General features: G+C 58.3%; 1 protein-coding gene across 2 annotated transcripts in view; it reads right to left on the reverse strand.

The window, feature by feature from the left end:
* Window positions 1-19090, reverse strand: part of ITGB4 (integrin subunit beta 4) — a 30510-nt gene extending 11420 nt beyond the window's left edge. For both annotated transcript variants that reach the window (XM_036269130.1, XM_036269131.1), the window contains exons 1-26: window positions 19050-19090; window positions 15216-15304; window positions 14204-14286; window positions 13903-14004; window positions 13547-13751; window positions 12791-12887; window positions 12464-12635; window positions 10894-11157; window positions 10468-10557; window positions 10099-10221; window positions 9500-9664; window positions 9297-9373; window positions 8623-8825; window positions 6561-6664; window positions 6343-6441; window positions 6069-6198; window positions 5417-5539; window positions 5222-5328; window positions 4441-4474; window positions 4075-4266; window positions 3708-3811; window positions 3294-3352; window positions 3188-3211; window positions 2508-2656; window positions 2241-2420; window positions 1437-1585 (exon numbers count right to left, since the gene is read on the reverse strand). In XM_036269130.1, the coding sequence (XP_036125023.1) occupies window positions 1437-1585; window positions 2241-2420; window positions 2508-2656; window positions 3188-3211; window positions 3294-3352; window positions 3708-3811; window positions 4075-4266; window positions 4441-4474; window positions 5222-5328; window positions 5417-5539; window positions 6069-6198; window positions 6343-6441; window positions 6561-6664; window positions 8623-8825; window positions 9297-9373; window positions 9500-9664; window positions 10099-10221; window positions 10468-10557; window positions 10894-11157; window positions 12464-12635; window positions 12791-12887; window positions 13547-13751; window positions 13903-14004; window positions 14204-14286; window positions 15216-15294 (3114 nt within the window). In that variant the 5' untranslated portion in view covers window positions 15295-15304; window positions 19050-19090. The remainder of the gene's footprint in view (window positions 1-1436; window positions 1586-2240; window positions 2421-2507; window positions 2657-3187; window positions 3212-3293; window positions 3353-3707; window positions 3812-4074; window positions 4267-4440; window positions 4475-5221; window positions 5329-5416; window positions 5540-6068; window positions 6199-6342; window positions 6442-6560; window positions 6665-8622; window positions 8826-9296; window positions 9374-9499; window positions 9665-10098; window positions 10222-10467; window positions 10558-10893; window positions 11158-12463; window positions 12636-12790; window positions 12888-13546; window positions 13752-13902; window positions 14005-14203; window positions 14287-15215; window positions 15305-19049) is intronic.
* Window positions 19091-22789: the final 3699 nt, after the last annotated feature.

The following is a 22789-nucleotide window of genomic DNA, read 5'->3' on the forward strand; positions in this document are numbered from 1 at the left end:
TTGAAGTTTTTCAAAAGAAAAAGTTGGGAAATAATGACAAATGTTTAAAAGACAGTTAAACAGCCCTGGCCGGTTTGGCTCAGCAGTTGGAACATCGGCCTGCGGACCAGAGAGTCCTGGGTTCGGTTCCCGCTAGGGGCACGTACCAAAAAAAAAAAAAGACAGTTAAACACCCAAGCAATTTTATAAAAGCTTAACAGGGTAGCCAGACTCTCTTGTATCTTATGGCCTATTCAGTAAAATCATTGGACATAAAAAATCTTCTTTGGAATTTCTATTGGGAGCATTGAATCAGTAACAAAAACTGTTCCTTCCAATAAAAAGAAGATTCACACCCTGGCCAGTTTGGCTCAGTGGTTAGAGCGTCGGCCCGGAACTGGAGAGTCCTGGGTTCGGTTCTCGCTAAGGGCACGTACCTCGGTTGCAGTTCGTCTCCGGCCCGGAGGGGGTTGTGTGGGTGGCAACCAGTCGATGTGTCTCTCTCACATCAATGTTTCTCTCTCTTCCTCCTTCTCACCCTCCTACTTTATCTGAAGATAAATGCAAAAATGTCCTCAGGTGAGGAAGAAGATTCGGGTGTGGCTGGGTGCTGGGACCTGCTGAGTGCATTCTCCCTGCCCAGTACGACTAGATTGTATTGCCTTTTTTTGTTTTTACCCTCACCCAGGGACATTTTTCGATATTTTGTTCAGATAGAGTGGGAGGGAGGGAGAGAGAAACATCGATGTGAAAGGGACACATCGAATGGTTGCCACCCATATGACCCAACCAGGTCCGGGGACAAACTGCAACCAAGGTACGTGCCCTTAGCGGGAACCGAACCCGGGTCTCTCTGGTCCACAGGCCGACGCTCTAACCACTGAGCCAAACCAGCCAGGGCTAGATTGTAATGCCTTTTGAGTTAATTTTCAATTGGACTATTAGTTTTTAAATGTTGGCAATAAACGCAGAAACACAAACACATCTGGAAGCCAAACCAAGCACGTCCGCCACCTGGATCTGGCTGCTCCCTGAGATGAGCCCAGTGATAAAGGGGACACCAGCCCGCACAGGTCACTCCCTGCCCTGAAAGCACCTACTGGGCAGTGACAGCCCGTGGGGAGGCTGCCCAGGGACATGAGGGCTGTGATCTCACCTCAAGAAACCCAAAGCCCCTGGATCGGGCAGACGGGGAGTCTCTCTCCGTTGGAAAGGGGACACGCATGGTCTGGACATGTCCCCAGCCTCCGTCTCGGCAGCGATGGGGTCTCCCCTAGGGTGTCACTGGCACTTTTGGTGAGCGAGACAACACCCTGCTGCAGGTGGCAGGAGCATGTGGACAGGTCCTTGGGAGACCAGCCTGGGCCACCACACGCATCCAGAGACCCAGACAGCTGCCGTGCCCTGCTCCCTCCGGGCCCCTGGGATGTGCCCTCAACCCCACGGTGGAGCCTTACCCGGTTGCCCTGCGCCGTGTTGTCCTGTGTGCGGTACGAGACCTGGGACTTGCCATTGTCCAGGATGCGCCGGACGACGGGAATGCGGGCCACTTGCTCCCCGACATTGACCAGGTACTCAGGCTGCTCAAAGGACACTATCCCGCTGGCTGCAAGGGGCCCGGGACAGTCAGAGGGTCCTAACCTCAGTCCCTTCTCTACTCCCACCCTCCCTCTGGCCAGCCCGACCGGACTCCAGGAGTCTGTCACCCCTCACCCTGCCACTCTCTGGGGAGGCAGAGGAAGGGGATGGGACATTTTTCCAGAAAAAGTGGAGGGGGCTGGACCAGTGTCCAACAGACATCCCAGAAGGGTCAGGGCAGGGAAAGGAAGCCAGGTGGGGGCACAACAGAAGAGGTCCTGAGTCCAGGGAGCGGGTAGGGAGGGCAACTAGGTGTCAATGGCCAGGCCTTGCCCACCCTCTAGATAGGCCTGGGCAAATGAAGCCCCTGGTCCTTCCTGCTCCGATGTCCTGGCATCCTGGGGAGGCCCGTTCAATTCCCTCCTTCCAAGGCCATAGGGAGGGAACGGGAGGGATCTGGGATGGCTCTAGGGGAACCCAGCACCCCACGATTATAACAGAGGCTCCTGAGCTGTATAACCACATACCCCATACAAGAGCCTGAAGACCATTTCACAGATGGTGAAACCAAGGCTCACAGGGGTTCAGTGACCTACCCAGGCCACACAGCCAGGCCCCACTTCCTCTTGAATACAAAGGCTCCAGAACCCCTTTTCCCCCTTGCTCCTCACACCCTGACTGACCTTGTTCCTTGATGATGGTGATGTTTACCAGGCGGCGGCCGAGGGTGGCGGTGCCCATGGGCACATTGATGGCCTCCACCAGCAGCTGCTTCTCGTCGTCGTCCTCAGGCCGGATGAAGAGGGGAACCCGAACATCCACCAGCTCCACGCCCTCCTGGAGTTCCACCATGCCCCGGGCATCTGGGGGTGTTGGAGGCCGTCAGATGGGAGGCAGGGGCCACATCGGGGTTGGAGGTGAGGGTGAGCTGCTGGGGAGCCTGCGTTTACCCTGGTCTGCAGTGAGCGTGTAGTAACCGGGGGCCACCTTGAGCTCGTGGAAGGACCCCTGTGCCACGTGCTTCTCCGTCAGCTTCAGCAGGGACTGCTTGGCTGAGCGGGGCGCCATCAGCACCGTGTCCACGATGGTGTGGTCCTGCCTGGGGAAGGGGGGCAGGTGGGAGGTGTCGGGCTGGCCGGGAGGCTGGCACTTGTCCCTGTGCACTCCTCCTGCCTGTCTTCTGCCCATCCAGGTAGTCATGCAGGCCCAGGCTGGCCCCACCACCTCACCCTGCAGTCTCGGCCCAACCCCTGTGCCTCCCGGGGCCTCAGTGACCTCATCTGGGAAATGGGGCTATGTGCCCCTAAATGCAGGGCAGCAAAGATGCTGAGGGTGTAGGTGCTAAAGCCTGGGTTCAAACTGGCCCTATGTCTGAACAGACAGGTAACCTCGGGCAAGTTACTTAGCCTCTCTAAGCCTCAGTGTGCACAGGGCCACCGAGTCCTGAGCAGTCCCTGCGGCCCCTTGTCTGCCTGTTTGGACAGGGCTGGCTCACAGTGAGGGCTTCACATCAGTATTTCCTGAGTGAAGGTCCTAACCCCAGACAGACACTTGGCCTTCCTTTCCTATGGGATGGAAATGGGGTGGGGGGTGGGGGGCTGGGGCAGCCCCACCCGTGTCTTCAACTCACTTTTTCCCGGCGTTCGGCTGCTGTCTGTGGGGGACAAAACAGGAACTGTGAACCAGGTGGACCCGGGGGCAGCTACCCCGCCCAGCCCTGGGCACCCAGGACCCACCGGAACTTGGTCTGCTGGAGCTTGTGCGAGCCTGCGATCTGTTTGTACACCTCGTTCAGCTGCCGGGCAAGGGAGGGCCGTGAGGCTGGGGCCCTGGTGAGACCGCCCAGAGCCTTCCGGGCCCAGAGGACCTCTCGGGGCTGGCGGGGGGCCTTCCCACGGGCATGCCCTTCGCCCCATCCCCTTCAGGAAATTCACAGGGAACAGATCCCAGTAGGACTCCACGCCAGGCTTATGTCCAGGGAAGCCCCTCTTCCTACCCGGGAAAATCCAGGTTCCACGGCCGCCCACCAGGCCACGCCCACCAGGCCACGCCCACCAGGCCACGCCCACCAGGCCACGCCCACCAGGCCACGCCCACCAGGCCACGCCCACCAGGCCACGCCCACGCCCAGAGAAGCCGGCTGCCCTTACGTTCTCCTCCACCTCCTGGCGCAGCTGGTTACATTCTCGGGTGTCAGGCTTCAGCAGGTTCTCGGTGCAAAGGCGGGCGAGGCGCAGGGACAGCCCGTAGGGCACTAGGGGCAGGCAGGGACGGGGTCGTTAGCCCCCTGCACGGTGGGCACCACAGAAGCCCCTCCAGGAGCCACACTAAGATGCAGGCTGGGGACCAGAGGCCTGTAGCACCATCACGAAGAGTAGGAGGTGGCCAGGCCTGTGCCTGCACCCAACACCCAGAGAAAAGAGGAACAGTGGGATCCTGGGCCTGGGAACAGCAGCGAACCTGCCCCAGGAGCCAAGGGCACCACCAGGAGCGGGAGCCCCCAGCCTGGGCCCTCACCCAGCTCCGTGGGGTTGCTGCTGGCAGCATGAGTGGCAAAGCCAGGCCGCTGCACGTTGTTGGTGACCTTCCAGCGGACCCTGTCAACGCCCTTGAAGTTCCCGTTGCGCAGCATGGGTGTGTCCAGGTGGTCCGAGACCATCAGGTTTTCCCGCAGCATGTAGTGGTCTTCCTTGAAGCCCACGATGTGACCTTCGGAACAGGGTTCTCAGCATGAGGGCCTCCCTAGGTCCTCACAGCTAACCCTTCGGGTGGCACCCCAGCGCCTCCCTCCTCTGTCCTAGACTCGGCCCTCACTTCCCCTCCACCCCAGCGGAGGCAAGAGTGGCCAGACCCCCACCGCCCGGGCTGACGCTGGGCCCTTACCTCGGTTGCAGCACGGGAGAAGAGCCAGGCAGGCCTAGGGGACAGGGGGTGGGGATGAGGGCTGGAACAGCTGCCTAGTCCAGGTAAACCCCTCCAGCCACCACCTGCCACCCACAGCAATGGTCCAGACCCCCCTGGACACCAGGATACCCAGGCAGTTGCAGGGATCTAGGTGTGGGGCACTAGGGTGGTACGGAGGGTGATGGGGGCAGAGAGCTCTCAAAGTTTGTGCCATGGGACCCTGATCTTGCGAGATCCTCGGTAAAGTCAAGGTTCTATGATTAAATCCATTTGGGAAGCACTGAAGTCATTCCCAAACCCCTCATAGTTTCACTATGCCTACAACTGGGTCAAAGGCTCTGAGAAGTCCTGCAGAAGTCCTGAGAGAGCCGATGTATTTGATCACAGAACTCTTTTTCTCTGTGGCACACACTAATGTCCCACAACACTGGAGGTTACTACAGAGCGTTGCCTCTGTCCCTACAATTCAGTATCCCGCGCTGTGTCGTCCTCCATGCTTTCCTGTCTCTTGTCTGTTCTCCCCAACGAGACCGGCAGCTCCTGGTGGGCAGGGCTGTTGGCTCCAGGCCTTTTGCATGTGGCTGACCCCAGGGCGGGTGCTCCCAGGTATCTAGCTGTCGATGGTTGGCAGAGGCTAGGGACTGGGCTGGGGAGGGTACTAGAGCTGGGCAGAGAATGTGGGTTCACCTGGCCTCTGACAGCTGTGAGGACCCCGGGGGATGATTGGGGACCCTGGTGGGGACCCTGGGGGAGCTGTCACCTTGCAGCAGGCACAGTACTTCCAGCAGAGCAGCAGCAGCAGCGCCAGGAGCAGCAGGAGGAAGATGAGCAGGGGGATGAGCCACCAGAAGGAGCCAGGAGGGCAGTCTAGGGAGAACAGAGGAAGAGGAGGAAGTGTTCATGCCTGGACGGGTCTGAAGGGCCACCACCTCCATCTGCCCAGCCGCCAGCTCACCCTTCTTCCTGTGCACCAGGACGGTGCTGTTGGGCCCGGGGGTGCCGTCGCCCTCCACGGTGTAGCTGTAGTTGCAGTCATCATCCTCGTCCCGGAAGGAGCAGTACTCCACCACCTCCTCCGCTGCACCCACAGACAGTCAGCAGGGCACCCCACCCTAGGGCCCCAGGACCCACCCCGCCCACCACGGGGCAGGAGACATCTCCCTGGGGAAGAATGCAAGTCCCCTGGCACAGAATGGGGCCCTGCCCTGACCAGGAGCATCAAAGTCTGCAAATCTGTGTCCCCCACCTCCCCACTTAGGAGCTGGGCTTCTAGAAAATGTATCTGAGCTAGAGGAGAGAAAGCTGTGTACCTGCACGGCCTGAATGTACCCCTGCGGTGTTTATGCTCCTGCCCAGCTATCTGCCCCTGCCCAGTCCAGGTGTTTCCTCCCCAGACTCTGGTCCTTCATCAGCCATGCCCTTGGCCAAGGTCGATGTGCCTCCTGCCTGGATTCCGTGACCCCTCCCAGGTCTGAAACCCTTGTCTGGACTGTGTAGCGTCAATTTAGATTACGAGCCCCCTGCCCGGATAAGTGACACCTCTTACCCCACCGAACGGCCCCTTGCTTAGGCTCTCAGCACCCCGGTCCTCGGCCCCTGCCCCATACCTTTCTTAAGCTCATCCACCATCTTGACCTTGAAGCTGCAGTCCTCGCACGTGCGCCCCTTCTTCTCCCCGGTGCCCCAGGCCTGGCACTGCACACAGGAGCGCAGGTCCTCACAGAGGCCCAGACGGACCTGCGTGGGAGACGAGGGGCAGGTGAGCACTGTGCTGGGCAGGCCTCTGCCAGGCCCACTCCCCTGACTCGCACCCTGGGCCGGCTCCCATGGCACCAGGCTCCGCCCCCCCTGCCCGCCCTGCCCTGTGCCCAGGGGCCTCACCGCCGAGTAGTTGATCTCGCAGATGGTGTCTGTGTAGAGGGACTGCTGGCTGCAGTGGCAGCGGCCACACTCGCAGTGGCCACGCCCATTACAGATGCCCTGAGACAAGAGGAGGCACCAGTGAGCCAGCTGCACCCCCACCCTGCCTGAGAGGGTGGGTGGTCCGGACTTGGGCCCCCTCTGCCACCCCACACTGCCCGGCCCATGCCCAGGCCTACCCCATTGCTGTCGATGCAGGTGGCATTGCTGAGAGGGCAGTCGCAGCTCAAGCCTTTCCAGCCAGGCTCACACACACACTGGCCCATGGAGCAGCGTCCCCGGTCTGCAGAGAGGGGGGGGGGGGGAGGAGAGCCCATTCACACTTGCAGTCCTGGCTGCCCACCTGCCAGGGAGGACCTGTGGGAGCTGAGCCTCGAGAGCTAGGAAGTCTCCAACCAGGGGTAGAGCCATCTTTTCCGCGCTTCCTTGGAATCTCCTTCCCTCCATTTGTTCCCCTCCATCCCACCTCCTGCCTTCCACTCTGCAGCCAGAGTGACCATCCCAAAACACAAATCCAATCACGTGACTCCCCTGTTTAAGAACCTCTAATGAGCCCTGACCAGTTTTGCTAAGTGGTTAGAGCATCAACCCTCAGACCCAAGGGTCTTGGGTTCGATTTCTAGTCAAGGGCACATAGCTGGGTTACAGGTTGGATCCCCAGCCCTGGTTGGGGTGGTGCAGAAGGCAACCAATTGATGTGTCTCTCTCACATTAATGTTTCTCTCTCCCTCCCTCCCACACTCTTTTGAAAAAACAAACAAACAAACCTCTAATGAGTGTTGGCCAACACAATAAGGTAAGAAAAAGAAATAAAATGTATAAGTATTGGAAATAAAGAAATAAAACTGACATTACTTGCAAGTATCAGGAACATGTCACAAAATATCAAGAAGAATGTACAGATAAATTATTAGATTTCATAAGTGAGTTTAGCAAGGTGTCTGGATACAAGGTTAACATACAAAGAACTAGAAAGTGAAATCAAAACCTCCAGTGACTCTCTTTTGCCCAAAGGATAAAGTCCAATATGCTCAGACTAGAAAAAGGGTTGATTAACTACAACCTGCAGATCAATCCACCTCACTACCTGTTTTTGCACAAGTTTTTTGGGAACACAGCCACACTCATGTGACGTATTGTCTACAGCTGCTTTCTGCTACAATAGCAGGATTGAATAGTTATGATAGAGATCATACAACTCACAAAGCTAAAAACATTTATTTTCTGGCCCTTTAAGAAAAAGTTTGGTGTCCAGCCAGCGTGGCTCAGTGGACTGAGCGTTGTCCCATGGACTAAGAGGTTCCAGTTTGATTGCTGGTCAGGGTACATGCCCAGGTTTCTGGCTCGATTCCCAGTAGGGGGTGTGCAGGAGGCAGCCAATCAATGCTTCTCTCTCACATCGATGTTTCTATCTCTCTCCCTTCCTCTCTCTCTAAAAAACCAATAAAAACATTTTTTTTTTTTTTTAAAGAAAAAGTTTGGACCAGACTAGACCTGGACGGACCTTGGACTGGAAGCCAAACCCCTTGCACTCTGGCCTTGCCTCCTTCCCCAACAGCGCCCCCTTTCCCCCCTCTCCCAGCTCCGCCGTTCTCCAGTGCGGTGAGTTCTCATTTCTCGGCGCACACTCTGGGATGGACAGCTGGACAGGAGAGCTGTCAGACAACAGCAACAATGGACACAAGGGTAGAAAAGCAGGGGCTCGACCCCCAGTGGCAAGTATACAGGTTGGGCTTAATAAGTATTTGATGAGTGGATTTTCATCCTCCTCCTCCATTCAACCATTCAGTCCTTCCATGTGGCACCCCTCTGGGTTCTGTGACCCTGTCCGGCTCAGAAGCTTTGGCCAGACGATGTGCCTGTGGCCTCGGCCACACGGTGGAAGGCCCTGTGGGGCAATGGAGGGTGCATAACTCCAGGCCGGGCCAGCTGGAAATGTAGCATCTTCGGAGAGGAGAGACGGCCCTGCCATATCCCAGCGACCACGGAGGGCTGCGCTGGGCGGTACCCACCACAGTGAGACGGACTGGAGGACCTCAGGGAAGCCAGGGTCTTAAACGCAAGGGGACTGTGGCACTGGCCTTGGGCAGCCTGTTTGTGGAGGGGGAGGGGGCCGGGTTGGCGCTGGGCTTGGGGGAGGCTCTCGGGGAGTCCGGAAGGACTGGGTCTGGACTTGGGGATTCTGAGTCCCAGCCTGGGCCCCGAGGGAAGGCCCGCAGGGCAGGGCAGGTGCCCGCTCACCGTTGCAGAGGAAGCCGGAGGTGCGTGGGCACTGGAAGTTGTCGTACTCGCAGAACTGGCCCTCGTAGCGGCCTTCGCCGTAGCACACGCAGCGCCCGCACTGGCACTCGCCTCGGCCCGAGCACGGCTTGTCCTCTCCGTCCCGCAGGCAGGGCTGCGTGTCGCTCAGCGAGCCCGTGGAGCAGCTGCAGTTCTTGCCGCTCCTGAGGGAGGGGCCCGTCATCCCCCACAGCCTGGGCCTCGCGGGGCTTTCGCCCTCCCATGTTCCAGACGGGACAGCCGAGGCTCTGGGAGGGCTGAACTGACCCCAAGCTCAGTCCCCCTGTCCCTTCCCCGTGAAAGGCGTGTTCAGTGTCTTGCAACTTTATCAGCCCTTCCTACCCTTCATGTATGAGCTCGTTTCTGAGTAGGTTACAGATGCACGTGGTTCAAAATACCAAAGGTACAAAGGTCAGTCTGCCTCCCGTGCCGGTCCCCCTGCCCAGCCCCCACGCCCTGACGGCCACAGTTGTCCTGCCTCGCCCACGTCTTTCCAGATGTACCCTATATATCTGTATATTTCAAAGTGCTTTGAGCTGGACGCTCCTAGCAGCAGGGTGTGCCCTGTCCCAGCCAGGTGTACATGGCGTACCCAGGGGCAGGGCGGGCTGGCATCCTGGGCGCCGCACACTCACCAGCCCTCGTTGCACATGCAGTGTCCACACATGAAGTCTCCGTTGCCACTGCACTGGGGTGACCCCACCTCTTTTTGCTAGAATGAGAACATTGTGTATGGGGAGAGGGGGGCCAAGGGCCAGCGGCCACTTCTGCTGCCCCTACCCCTCAGGGCACCACAGGCGGCTCGGCCCCTCCTCCCACCCCGCGGGCCCCATCGTACCAGCTCACAGGCGCACACGTCGCAGATGATGCCCACGTCCATCCTGAGGCCGTCGGAGAAGGAAGGCTTCAGGTGGACGTTGCCCTTCCTGTCATTTTCCGGCAGCTGGCACACGTGCATCCCGTCCACCTCCTCGATGGCCCGAAGCTGAACTTGGTAGGTGCCCTGCAGGGACCCTGCTGTCAGCCGAGCCGGCCTGGCCGGACTACAGGGGCGAGCAGGGGTGTCTGGAGGCGCGTGGCCCTCAAGCTTGGTTTGTGCCTGGATCCAGACACCCACCTCCCTGCCTGCTCTTCCTCAGGCTGAACATTCGCTCTTTCTGAGCAGAGTCACATAACAGTAGCAGTGACAGGAACGAGGGCCTCCTCTGGCCCGGTCCCTCATCTGAGCCACACTGAGCTCCGGGCCGATGGGCCCCGCCGTGCAGATGAGGTTACACACAGGCCGAGGAAGATGCCCAGCTCACCCAAGGGGTTACCCTGGGCCTGCAAACCCAGGCCTGTCCGACTCTGGAGGCTGCACCCCTGACCTCTGCTCAGGCTGACCCCCCCGCAGCGTGCTGTGCCCCCTCCCTGCCCTGTGGCCCCATGGAAGCTTACCACTTCTCCTCGCCGGATGTCAAAGGACCCAGTCTTTGTCTTCTTGAACATCTTGGAGGTGACCTCTGTCCGCAGGCTGCGAGGGCTGTCCAGGGCCCGGATATCCAGGTTGGAGTGAATTCGCTAAAGGAGGGCCAGGGATCAGTGGTCTGGGAGCCTGGGCTCACCCACCGGCTGTGCTCCACCCCGGCATGGAGGACGGGTGGTGTCAAGGTGGCAGAGCCCACAGGAGCCTGGGACCAGGCCCTGCTGGGCTCCCCAGGGACCCTTCCTCACTGGCCTATCCGGACTGGCGACCTCCTTGCCCATTCAGCCTCCTCCCAGCCCTGGTCCGGAAGGACTCGGACCCCCGCCGGCGCCACTGCTCACATGGAAGGCCTCCTGCAGCAGCTCCACGATGTTGGACGAGTCTTCCTGCAGCACGCCCAGCGAGGACACGGGGAAGTATGTGTGCAGCTTCTGCAGGAGAGAGTGCCAGGCCCCGGGCTAAGCCTTGACAAGTACCATCTTGTTGAATCCAGACAACAGCTCAGGGGTATCCCCACTGCAGATGGGGTGGCTAAGGCCTGAAACCTGTTGGTGTGTTCCAGAGTCTGCCCTCTTAGCTCTCATCTGCCTGGGTTGGGGAATGGGCCCATGACCTCCCTGTCCCACCAGGGCACACCCTGGAGGTGCTGACAGTTCAGGGAGGGAGGGAGGAGGGAGAGAGGGAGGAGGGATGTCTGAGAAGTTCCATGGATCCTCACCCCGCCCCCTTCTCGCCCAGTGAGGCCTCAGGCCACCTCCCCTACACACCTCGTAGTAGCTGTAGGAGTAGTTGGTGACTGCGAAAATGGGGATAATGTTGTGCTTGCCCAGCAGACGAACCAGGGTGGGCACAGATGGGTAGTCCTGTGTCCTGTACTGGGTGTAGGTGCCCGTGACATCCAGGTGGCACTCCTCGTCATTTCGGTTCAAGATGCCGGCCAGCACGTTGGCACCGTCGGCCTCATAGTGGAAGGCAGACTCGGTGGAGAACACCAGCAGGTGGGTGCTGTCAGGGCGCCAGCCGATTTCCCTCTGGGGAGAGCAAGGGGGGGTGCCCATCGAGCAGGCTGCCTGCTGAGGACACTCATTACAGTGTCATGTGTGACAGTAAAAGTGGGTCCCAACGTGGGGCTCAGCGAGGCCATCGGAAGAACAGCATGAGTGATGCACAGGTGACGATGTGAAAACCAGGAGCCAGTGATGGGGGCAGGAAATGGGTGCCGGTCTGTGTACACGGTGGGCACCGTGAAGGTCTGAACCGGGTGATCCAAATGTCCCAAGGTCTTAACCACCCTCGAGAATATTTTAACCGCATAGGAAGATGTAGCCCGTGCGACATGAATGAAAAAGGCCAGTAAAAATGGGTGCTGCAGCCCTGGCCAGTTTGGCTCAGCGGTGAGCGTCAGCCTGCGGACCAGAGAGTCCCGGGTTCGGTTCCTGCTAGGGGCACGTACCACACACAAAAAAAAGGATACTGCAGTGTATGGCACTTTGTTTGACAATGTGTGGGATGACTTTAAAAACTGTATTACAAAAGAGAAGATGCGTTAAGTGAAAAAAAAAAAAAAGCAAGTTTCAGAATTAAAAGTACACTGATTTCCGCCTGGCTGGTGTGGCTCCGTGGTTGAGCGTCGACCCCTGCACCAAGAGGTCGCCAGTTTGATTCCTGGTCAGGACACATGCCCAGGTTGTGGGCCAAATCCCCAGTGGGGAGCATGTAGGAGGCGGCCAATAGATGTTCTCTCTCACTGATGTTTCTATCTCTCTCTCACTCTCCCTTCCTCTCTCTCTAAACAATAAAATAAAATAAATAAAAAATAAAAGTACACTGATTCCAACCATATAAAACGAGGAAAAGGGAACAAGATATGCTGGCGGGTGTCAGCGGCTGCTAGTCTGACGGCTGTGCAGTCGTGGGCAATTCCTGTTCTTAGCTTTCCAAACTGCTTATTAAATGGGTATATTATTTTCCAAATGAAAAAAAAAAAATTGATGTACCCATAAAACAAAGTGCCTTTTTCAGCTGCCAGCACAGTTGGGTCCTGGGAGACTGGCATTAGCAAGGAGATTAGGGGGGAGGCTGGCCTCAGGGCACGGAAGATTCTAGAATTCCAGGACTCACGTCTGCCTCGCTGGCCAACACAAAAGCATGCCGTGACTGCCCAGGCCGAGGGACTGTGGCTCCCGGCACATCTAACCCCAGATGGTAACGGAGGGCCGCCCAGAGCCTCTGGGGACGTGCGGGCCCCCACCTGGCATCAGAGCGGGCCAGTGGGCAGCTCGTGCCCTTGTAGAGAAGCACAGCCCACTCCAGGCCGGAGGACCCCCTGGCACTCACCGTGCACACGGCCGTCTGCAGGATGGCATCAAAACCACCCTCGGGGGCATCCAGGTTGCCCGAGATCCTCTCCTGCTGCAGTTTCCTCCGAAACTCAGCCACGTCTTCGGTCAGGCTGATGACGTTCTTGAAGGAGAAGGGGGAGTCACTGTTGGGCCAGGGCTCCTTCAGCCTGAGCGGAGGTGGGAGGGAGAGAGAGTCAGGGGGAGAAGGCCCACCTTCTCCCGCACCCTCCCCTCCGGGAAGCCGCCCCTTGGCTCGGGGAAAGGCCTTGGTGGAGAGGAGGCGGGCTGCGCGGCCAGGACTCCGGTCCACTTGGTCACTCACTTCTCTGGCCTCATGTCCGTCTGAGGGACGCTGACTTTGTCCACGAACTTGCCGAATCCAATGGTGTAGTCGCTGGTCAGCTGGCTCAGGACCTGGGCTGGGAGTGGGCAGGAAAAGAGAGGCCGCTGGGTCCCGGCACCCCCCCATCAACACGGGCGGGGCTGGCTCAGGAAGGGGGAGACCACCTCTATGGACATTGCACGCTGGACAGCGTTCGTGCTCACAATAGCCCTATTGACAGGTGAGGGACGTGGGACTCGGGGGTCCCAGAGTCCATGGAGCATGTTGAAGGTGACCTTCTCTGACTTCTCAGACTCTGAGGAGGCCCCTCGGAATGTGGGGAGTTCTGTGGCGGGGTTCCAATGTCCTGTCCTTTTTTTTTATCCTCACCCGAGGACATTTTCCATTTTTTGTTCAGGTAGAGTGGGAGGGAGAGAGAAGAAGAGAGAGAGAGAGAGAGAGAGAAACATCGACGTGAAAGGGACACATCAAGTGGCTGCCACCTGCACGACCAACCAGGGCCAGGGACAAGCTGCAACCGAGGTACGTGCCCTTAGCGGGAACCGAACCCGGGTCTCTCCGGACCGCAGGCCGACACTCTAACCGCTGAGCCAAACCGGCCAGGGCGTCCTGTCCTTCTTTGTGGGGTAGTACAGCTGTCCGGAGCCCTGGCCTCCTGAGCAAGTACCAGCCAGCTGGGTGAAGCCACCCTGTCCATGCCCCGCCCCTCCGTCCTCCATGCTGGCCCAGCCGTACCCAAGTGCTCCCCCATCTGCTTGAGATTGTCCAGATCGTCAGACATGGAGTTGGAGAAGTCCATGAGGATATACAGGTCCACGGGGCTCTCCAGCGGCTCGAACACCTCCAGCTCAAAGTGCCACTCCTCGCCGGGCCGCAGGAGGACCTGCAGTGCCTGGGGGGACACCTGACTGCGACGCAGGGTGGTGTCGATCTGGGTCTCCTGTGACCAGAGGAGGGGGACAGCTGGCTGGAGGATCCCTCCAGAGACCCGAAGGGGAGCCTCTCAGCCCAGCCGGGGACGGAGTGGACCCCTATACACAGCCAGCCTCCAGTGTGGAGGACCCAGCTCCCTTGACCCCCACTCCGGGCACCTCTGTGATCTCGAAGCTGCTCTCCATGACCACCACACTCTCCAGCCGGCAGCCGGCGGCCAGCAGCTCCGCCTGGGTGTTGCAGCGCCGTTCCTTGAACATCTGGCCAGAAGGAGATGGGGTCAGGGGACACAGTGCCTGGCCTCTGGCTGTCCCAAGCCTGGCTTTGTTCCCCCTGAGTTCCCTGACCCCTGCCTGTTCTCCCACACCCCCCTGGCAGGAGAAGGGGCTGAGGGTGTGGCCAGAGCCGATGGGGTGTGGCAAGGCGGGCACCCAGGCTGGCCAGCCCGCAGTGGCTCACCTCATCGGTGCAGTAGGCACAGTCCTTGTCCACGCGGATGCACTCGGTGCAGCTCTTCACCTGGGCCTTCTTGCAGCGGTTGGCTGGACGGGGGACCAGGCAGACCACTGAGCTGGACCTCACCAAGACCAGGCCCGTCCCACTGGCACGCACACTTGAGATCAGGGCGCACTGGCGTGTGTGTGTGTGTGTGTGTCCCGCCCCGGTGCACAGAGGACTAAATGGAGGATGCTGGCGGCTCCGTGGTCCGCCCAGGTAGCACAGCTAAAACAGGCAGCGCTGGGGCCCCAGCCTGGAACTTTCCACTCAGCTCCAGAGGGAGGGGTGGTGGGGGCTGAGACAGAGGTGCTGGACCATTTGCTGGCCACACCCTCACCCCCTCCTCCAGGACAAAGGGAACTTCGTCTGTCTTGTTTATTGCTGTGTCCCCAGTGCCCAGCCCAAGGGCTGACACACAGTAGGTCGTTAGCAAATGAACGAGGTAAGACTCCTGTGATTCCCTCTGGTTCCGTTCAGTTAAAGCCACAGTGAAGACCTACTGTGTGCACCCAGTGGGCATCGTGGACGGTCCCCTGGGCCCAGGCCATGGCCTATCGTCAATGCTTAACGATGGACCTGGTGAGGCAGCAGAAGAATCTCTATGGTGTAAAGACTGCCCCAGGGTCTATTTCATGCTCTCAACATGGCTCCCCCCAGGGGCCACCTGTGAAACGTCATGGGTAGGAGCCGGCTCCAGCCATGTGCTGACGGTGGGTCTCACTCTCCCCTAGATTCCAGGCCTCAGCACATGCTGCGAGCACCTCCTTTCTGAGTGAGCATCTTTTCTCTTCCAGACCAGCCCCCCCACACCCCGTGTTCTCAAGCACAGGGCTGTGGCTCCCCAGCCCCCACCGTATGCAGTAGTCTACTCGTTGAATTGCCGAGATGAATGTCTGGGTGAGTCACCCCATGAGAGGCCCCCACGAAGGTGTGCCTTCACCAAGAGGGTGCTGCAGGGATGTGCCAGACTCACCCATGTCCCCGGGGAAGCTGGCACTCAGCAGGGCTGCCAGCAGCAGCCAGGCCCGTGGGCTGGGATGAGGCCCTGCCATCCTCTTCCTCCTGCACAGCAGCAACAATTCTCAGGTAGCGCCTGAGCCACCAGCTCCGGGGGGCCCCCCTCAGAGCTCACAGGAGGCACCTCCGTTCCCACCGCGGAGGCAGGGACACGGGGGCTGCTGTTCCAAGGCCACCAGTGGGGGGCGGCAGGACCCAGGGTCCCTGACCCTTTTCTTACTGCCCCTGTCCCTGCCATCCCTGGCATGGCTAGATGCTCTGCCTCCACCCCTGCCCAGGGAGCCCCCCACCCGGGCCGCGCCAGCCTCTGTGCTGGGTCCTTGAGGGCAGAGCTGCTTCTGACTTTGCCTTTCAGACCTCAGTGGGCCCGGGTCAGGCTTGGTGGGGATAGGTCTCCCAATAGGGGGCCACCCGGAGAGGGCCTGGCTCTACCTTCCTGCCCTCTCTGTCCTGGCCCCCTTCCCCTTGGCTGAGGGTGGTGCAGCCAGGAGGAGAAGGGCCGCCCCAATATCTGGGGCCTTCAGTGGTGAGGAGGCAGCTCCCTCCCTCAGCTGGGTTTCTTTTTCTTTTTTTTTATTTTTATCCTCACCCGAGGACATTTTTCCATTTTTGTACAGATAGAGTGGGAGGGAGGGAGAGGAAGAGAGAGAGAGAGAAACATCGAAGTCAAAGGGACACATCGAGTGGCTGCCACCCGCACGACCAACCAGGGCCAGGGACAAACTGCAACCGAGGTACATGCCCTTAGCGGGAACCGAACGCGGGTCTCTCTGGACCGAAGGCCGACACTAACCGCTGAGCCAAACCGGCCAGGGCTCAGCTGGGTTTCTTAATGGCTACCTGGTCTGTCAGAGGTGGGGTTCCCTGCCCTACACCCACCTCTGCCTGCCCACCATTGAGTTTTTTGAGGCCTCTGAGTAGTTCGCCCCTTCAATAGTTAGCCTGGAGGTAGCTTGCACCCCTGCCTGACCCCCCATACACACACACAAACACATACTGTGCCAGCCACCCCAGAAGCCCCGTCGGCCTTGGGTTCACTACTAAACCATCTCAACTCATCGGCAGCCTTCAGGGCAGGCTCTGGCACCCCGGAGGCCTTTAAGAGATGGGCAGTCTGCTGCCTTGGGAAGAGAAGGGGCCGGCCAGAGCCACCGGACTGCAGAGCGGAGGGCAAAAGTTAGCCTGGCCTGGCCTCATCGCTGGCCAGGTTAGAGCATCGTCGGTTTGATCTCCAGTCAGGGCACGTACAAGAAGCAATCAATGAATGCATAAATAAATAAGTGAAACAACAAATTCTCTCTCTCCCTTCCTCTTTCTCTAAATTCAATCAATAAAAATAAAAAATAAAAAAAGTTAGCCTGGCCCCTCTTTCTCTAGGGCCAGTCTCCCAGTGACTTACGATCATGCTCATTAGCCGCACCCCCCCCCCCCCCCGCCCCTTTGTTAGTCCCGGCTGTGGGGCAGGGGCAGGCTCTGGAGGGCTGAGGCCCCACAGTGCTGGGGACGCCCGCCCGGGGAGAGGGCAGGAAGGCATTATCTTTCTTCCTCCAAGGCATGCGGGCCCTGGAGGCTTCTAGCTGCTCCAACACCTCCACAGGCAGAGCCAGTTGGGCTCCTTGAGGGAAATGACTTCCCTGCAGCCTTGGGGTGTAGGCACCACACCCACAAGCCACACAATGCAGGCTGCAGACTCCGGCCTCCCTGGGGCACCATCATACATGCAGGTGCTACACACCAGAGGCCCAGGCTCTTACCCCCCCCCCCCCGCCCCCCGTGCCTATAGGCTGGGCACATAGCACACGAGCCCAGCACTTCATGTGCCTGACAGCTACTTGGTCTGCACAGGAACCCAGCAGGGGATGTTGCATGATCCCTACTTCCCAGAAGAGGAGACAGGGCACAGATGGCTGAGCTTCCCCACCCCGCAGACAGCATTGGGGGAGCCTGGACAGGACCCTATATGCCCCTCTGTGTTATACTCAGAGGCTTATAAAATGCAGCTAGGACACTACTCATGCACCGAAGAGTGTTTTGTTTGACTCAACTTGTGTTCGTTAAGTTTTTCTAAAAATATGTTTTTATTGATTTTAGAGAGAGCTAGAAACATGGGTAGGCTGCCTCCTGCCTTCTGCATGCCCCTGCTGGGGATTGAGCCTGCAACCCAACAGGGAATCGAACCAGTAACCTCTTGGTGCATGGGTCAATGCTCACCCTCTGAGCCACACTGACTGGGCGTGTTCATAAGGTTTTCTTTTATCCTCACCCGAGGACATTTTTTGTTGTTGTTCAGATAGAGTGGGAGGGAGAGAGAGGAAGAGAGAGAGAGAGAGAGAGAGAGAGAGAGAGAGAGAGAAACATCCACGTGAAAGGGACACATTGAGTGGCTGCCTCCCGCATGACCCAACCCGGGCTGGGGACAAACTGCAACCGAGGTACATGCCCTTAGCGGGAACCGAACCCGGGTCCCTCCGGACCGCGGGCCGACGCTCTGACCGCTGAGCCAAACCGGCCAGGGCCATAAAGTTTTAAAAGTATTTGTCAATATTAAAAACAATGAGATTTCACACAAAAGGATGGTGGGCTTATCAGAAGATGTGATGGCCGGCTGGGCGGGGCGCTCTCCAGGCTACCCTGGGCCCCACCGGCCTGCTGGGCCTTTCCATGGGTCAGCCAGGTCCAGGGAGCCACCCTGAAGGTTGTCACACTGCGGCACACCCACACCGTCCACACGCAGGAACTTGTGAGTGCACGGACTCAGAGCTCTCCCCACTCCCACCCTCCCTCCCACCCCAAGGGACCAGCTTAGCAGGCGGGCACCTGCCCCCACAGCTCTGTCCCCTCCCACCTTCCCATTTCCTGGCCCCTCCAGGGAAATCAGGGTCAAGGAGGTAGGCACCCCTCCTTGCTGTCCCACAAATGCCCCTCTCTCCCCTTCGCCCCCAGGATAGACCCTCAGCCTTCAATTCCAGCTCTGTTGGAGGCAGCAACAAGGGTGCCCCTTGTGCCCAGGCCTTGGGTTCAGGGTGTGGTAAAGCCATAAGGTGAGGAGGAGCCCAGCCATTGCTCTAGGAAGTCACCTAGAGCCACAAGCAGAGGCCCACCCAGGGGCGAGCAGGCGGGCCAGGGGGCAGGCGCCGGAGGAGGCGGCAGAGGTGGGCACAGCCCCCAGGGCTGCTGGATGAGGTCTGGACTGTTTCCTGAGGAAGGTGGGGAGGGCAGGCGGGTGCTTGGCCAAGAGGAAAGTCAGGGACTCCCCAGACCCCAGCGGGACTGTGCATCACCTACCACAGGCCCTGCCCAGCCCAACAGGGAAGGCCTTTGCCTCTACGTGTCTGTTCCTTCCACCTTCTTTGCAAACCCGGAGGAGCCCAGCCCAGCAGGCCTGCTGGTTTCTGTCCACTTCTCCTGCACACCCACCCCGCACCCAGGCCTGTCTCCCTGCTGCCTTGCTCTAGTCACAGGTCTGAGGGCCAAGAGCGTTCTCCAGCTCCCTGTGCCCCCAGGGCACACCCCGGCAGGCTTGGCACTTGCCCTGGGCGGCATGGGCAGAGGGGGACAGCGCCTGCCACGCTCCAGGGAGGGGAAGACCCGGGAAACAAAAGCCAGCCAGCACTCTCTACCCACTCCCCTGCAAGCGGCCCAGGCTGGGGTGGGCGCTGCCTTCTCCCTTCCAAGTCCCGGAATGGGTGCGAGCCCTGCCGGCCCGGGGACCTGGAGCGGCGGGCGGGGTGCCCTCCCGCCCTGCGCCCGCGCCCGCGCCCGCGCCAGCCGGGCGGGAGGCTGCACCTACCTGGGCGCGGGTTCGCGCCCTCCCCGCGCCGGGCTCCGCTGGTCGGCTGGGCGGCAGGCGCTCGGAGCGGGACCGTCGGGAGGGCGGGCTGCGGCGGGGGCGGGCGGCCGCGGGGAGGGCACCGCTTTATGAGGCGGCGGCAGGTAGGAAGGAGGCGCTGGTGAGTCAGGCCGGCCGCATTCCTGCGCGGCGCGCACCTGTCGGGGCAGGAGCGGAGCGGCCGGCCCGCCCCCGGAACAGGCTGCGGCTCCCGCGGCGCCGGGAGTCGGGCGTCGGGCGCAGCGAACCGACCGACGGCAGCGCGGACAGGGGAGGAGCCACCCGCCCTCGCTCCGTCCTGCCCCGGGCGCTGGCCTCCCCGCCCTGCCGGGCTGCAGGCGCGGTTGCGGGGCTGTCCTGAGCTAGGGGTGGCCTCTTAGCCCCCTGCCGGGATCGCCATCCTCCCTTCTCCAAACCGTGGGCCGTGAGCCTCCGCACTGCCCGACGGCAGCGACGGCAGCTCACCACCCCCCTCCGTCCTGTGCCAGCGCCAGGGACGGCCCAGAAACTGCCCCAAGCCAGGTCTGCAGGCACTAGGGCCCCTCAGCCTCCCCACCCGCCCAACCCCCACGTGTGTCCAGAGGGCAGTCACAGCAAGGACGAGTCCCCAAGTGCTCTCAGGCAAGGTACTTAAACCTCCTTACCTTGTAAATAGTGGCCATGGAGAGGCCAGCACCGACCCGCAGGGAGAGGGCACTCGAATGGTTGTAGTTGTTCTTGACACGCTGGTTCCCAAACCTGACCCCTGCCGTCCTCCCTGCAATCTGGCCAGTGCTGCTGATAAAGGCGTGTTGGAACTGAAGCCTCTCAAGTTGCTCCAGGACCCCAACTTGATCCATTTCTCTAGCCCCACCTGTCAACAATGCCGCCGAACCCTGATCCCTGGCAGCCCCCTGCCCAAACCATGCAGCTTCAAGCCACCACATTGGTTGGAAATGTTCTGTTTTGAGGTCTCTCTTCTCTGTCAGACTGTGAACCCTGAGGATGGGTTCACAGCGCATTTTAAAAAACCCCCCGGCTCCTAGTACAGTGCCTGGCACATAGCAGGTGCTCCGTAAAGGTGTGGTTGAGGCCAATGGGATTGCTAGATGGCCTTCCTGAGCCTGTTGCCTTTGAGAGCTGCTCTGCACGGGCCAGGCACTCGGAGAGGCTGGCTCCTGGATGTGGGGGCACTGTGGAAGGAGCCCCAGAGTGGCCGAGGTACTCTGGAAGTGCCAGATCCCAGGGAGCCTAAGAAGACAAGCCACAAGGTTCCTCATGTTTCTGGGAGTCTGGTGTTTCATTACCTGGAGTCTGTGTATGAACCTGGGTGAGTGGTCCACGAACCATCTGAGATCATGTGCAAAACTCTAGGTGTACGTGATAGAGGAGTGTGATTTGCTGGGAAGAGGGCCCTTAGTTTACATTGTATCCCCAGATAGGTTACTGGCCCCCAAAGGGTTACGAATTATTGTACTACATTTTTATTTTATGAAAAATAAAACCTCGCTGTCAGATTCTGCAGCCTTAGGGCGAGAGTGAGGTCAGCATGTGTGGGGCTTCCTCCTGTAGGCTCTGCCAGGAGGTGAGGCTCCTTGCACAGGATGGAACGCCTATGCGCTTTGGATTGCTGCTCCCAACTCCCCAGCACTCATTACGGGGCTCTGGCAGGCCAGGCTGGTGCACTCATTAGTTCAATCACTTGTTCATTTTACAAGCATTTAATGAGCGCCCATGTCAGGGGCCGGGGAAAGTCGGAAGAATGAAATACACCACCTGCTTGCTTCGGGGAGCTCCAGAGTGGGCAGCGTGTTCTCCACGGATGTGCCAGAGTCCACTATTTTTGTGCTTGACAACATACATTGCTCACTGGTAGAATGGTACATGTTTCTATAAATAAACAAGTTCAATGATAGACAGGGGCTAAGTGATCAAAACAGTTTGGGGACCAGTCGAGACCCAGTGCCAACTACACTGTCTGTGGGAGAGGCTCTCAGTGAACTGTCTCTAGACCTGGTCTCCCCCATGGCCAGGGGGTTGCAAATAGACTCCCTTTGAAATTATGACTGCCCTTTCCAACTTTATTTTGAATATTTTCTTTTTATCCTCACCTGAGGACATTTTTCCATTTTTGTTCAGATAGAGTAGAAGGGAGAGAGAGGAAGAGAGAGAGAGAGAAACATCAACGCGAAAGGGACACATGGAGTGGCTGCCTCCCACACGACCGAGGTACGTGCCCTTAGCGGGAACTGAACCTGGGTCTCTCTGGACCGCAGGCTGACGCTCTAACCAATGAGCCAAATCGGCCAGGGCAATTTTGAATATTTTCAAACATGTAAAAAATTTGAAAGAAGTGTGTAATGATCACCTGTATTTTTACCACCTGGACCCAACCAAGAATTAACCTTTTGCCATATTTACTTTATTTATAATTTGTCATGTATTCATTTATCTCTCCCACCCCCAATTAACAACAGTCACGCCTCAGATAAACTTCATTGGCTACAATATTGCCTCTGCGCAAAGCTACTCATAGCTTTTTATTTGAATTTAAATTGTTGAAGGTATCACGACATTTAATCTTGCAACACCCCAGGCGTACATCTGGTCCCCCACACAACCACAGGAACTTCATCGCACCTGAAGCAATGACTAGGGATGTCCTAATATCTGATTCATCCCTTATTAAAATTTCTTGGTTGTCTCTCAACTGTCTGTTATAACTGTTTCCTTTTGAATTCTAGTCCAAGTCATGCCCCGCTTACACACATTGACCTTTTTTGTTTTGTTTTGTTAATCCTCACCTGAGGATATTTTTCTATTGATTTTTGGAGAGAGGGAGAAACATCCATATGAAAGAGAAACATCAATCAGTTGCCTCCCACACTCCCAACCAGGCCTGAGATTGAACCTGCAACCTAGGTACATGCCCTTGACTGGGAATTGAACCCTTGACCCTTTGGTGCTGATGCTCTAGCCACTGAGCCAAACTGGAAAGGGTCACACTGACCTTTAAAAAAACATTTTTTTTTTTTTAAATCCTCACCTGAGGACATTTTTCCATTTTTTGTTCAGATAGAGCAGGAAGGAGAGAGAGAAACATTGATGTGAAAGAGACACATCGAGTAGCTGCCACCCGCAGGACCCAACCAGGGCCGGGGACAAACTGCAACCAAGGTACATGCCCTTAGCAGAAACCGAACCCGGGTCTCTCTGGACCGCAGGCCGACGCTCTAACCGCTGAGCCAAACCGGCCAGGGCACCAGAGGTTATCTTTCCATCGATCCTCAGACAGAGTGGGAGGAAGGGAAGGAGGGAAGAAGAGAAACATCGATGTGAGAGAGATACATGGATTGTTTGCCTGCTGCGTGACCCCAACCAGGGCCGGGATCAAACGCAAGATTCTGGTCCGCGGGCTGACGCTCTAACTGCTGAGCCAAACCAGCCAGGGCTACATTGACCTTTTAAAGGCCAGCTGACCCGAAGAACGTCCCACTGTCTGGCTTTGTCTGATTGCTTCCTCATGGTGTCATTGGATTTGTTTTTTTAGCCTCCTGTAAACTGGAAGTTAGGTCTAAAAGTCAGATTACATTCAGGTTAAACATTTTTGGCAAGGACGGTCAAAGGTTGTGCTGTGTTTTAATGGGTGGCACATGATGTCGGCTGCATATTAGTGATGATTAAGGAAGTGACAGCCATCTGTCTCTGTAGAAATACATTTT

Source organism: Molossus molossus, unplaced genomic scaffold, assembly GCF_014108415.1.
Source record: "Molossus molossus isolate mMolMol1 unplaced genomic scaffold, mMolMol1.p scaffold_m16_p_19, whole genome shotgun sequence".
In the NCBI taxonomy this organism is placed as follows: Eukaryota; Metazoa; Chordata; class Mammalia; order Chiroptera; family Molossidae; genus Molossus; species Molossus molossus.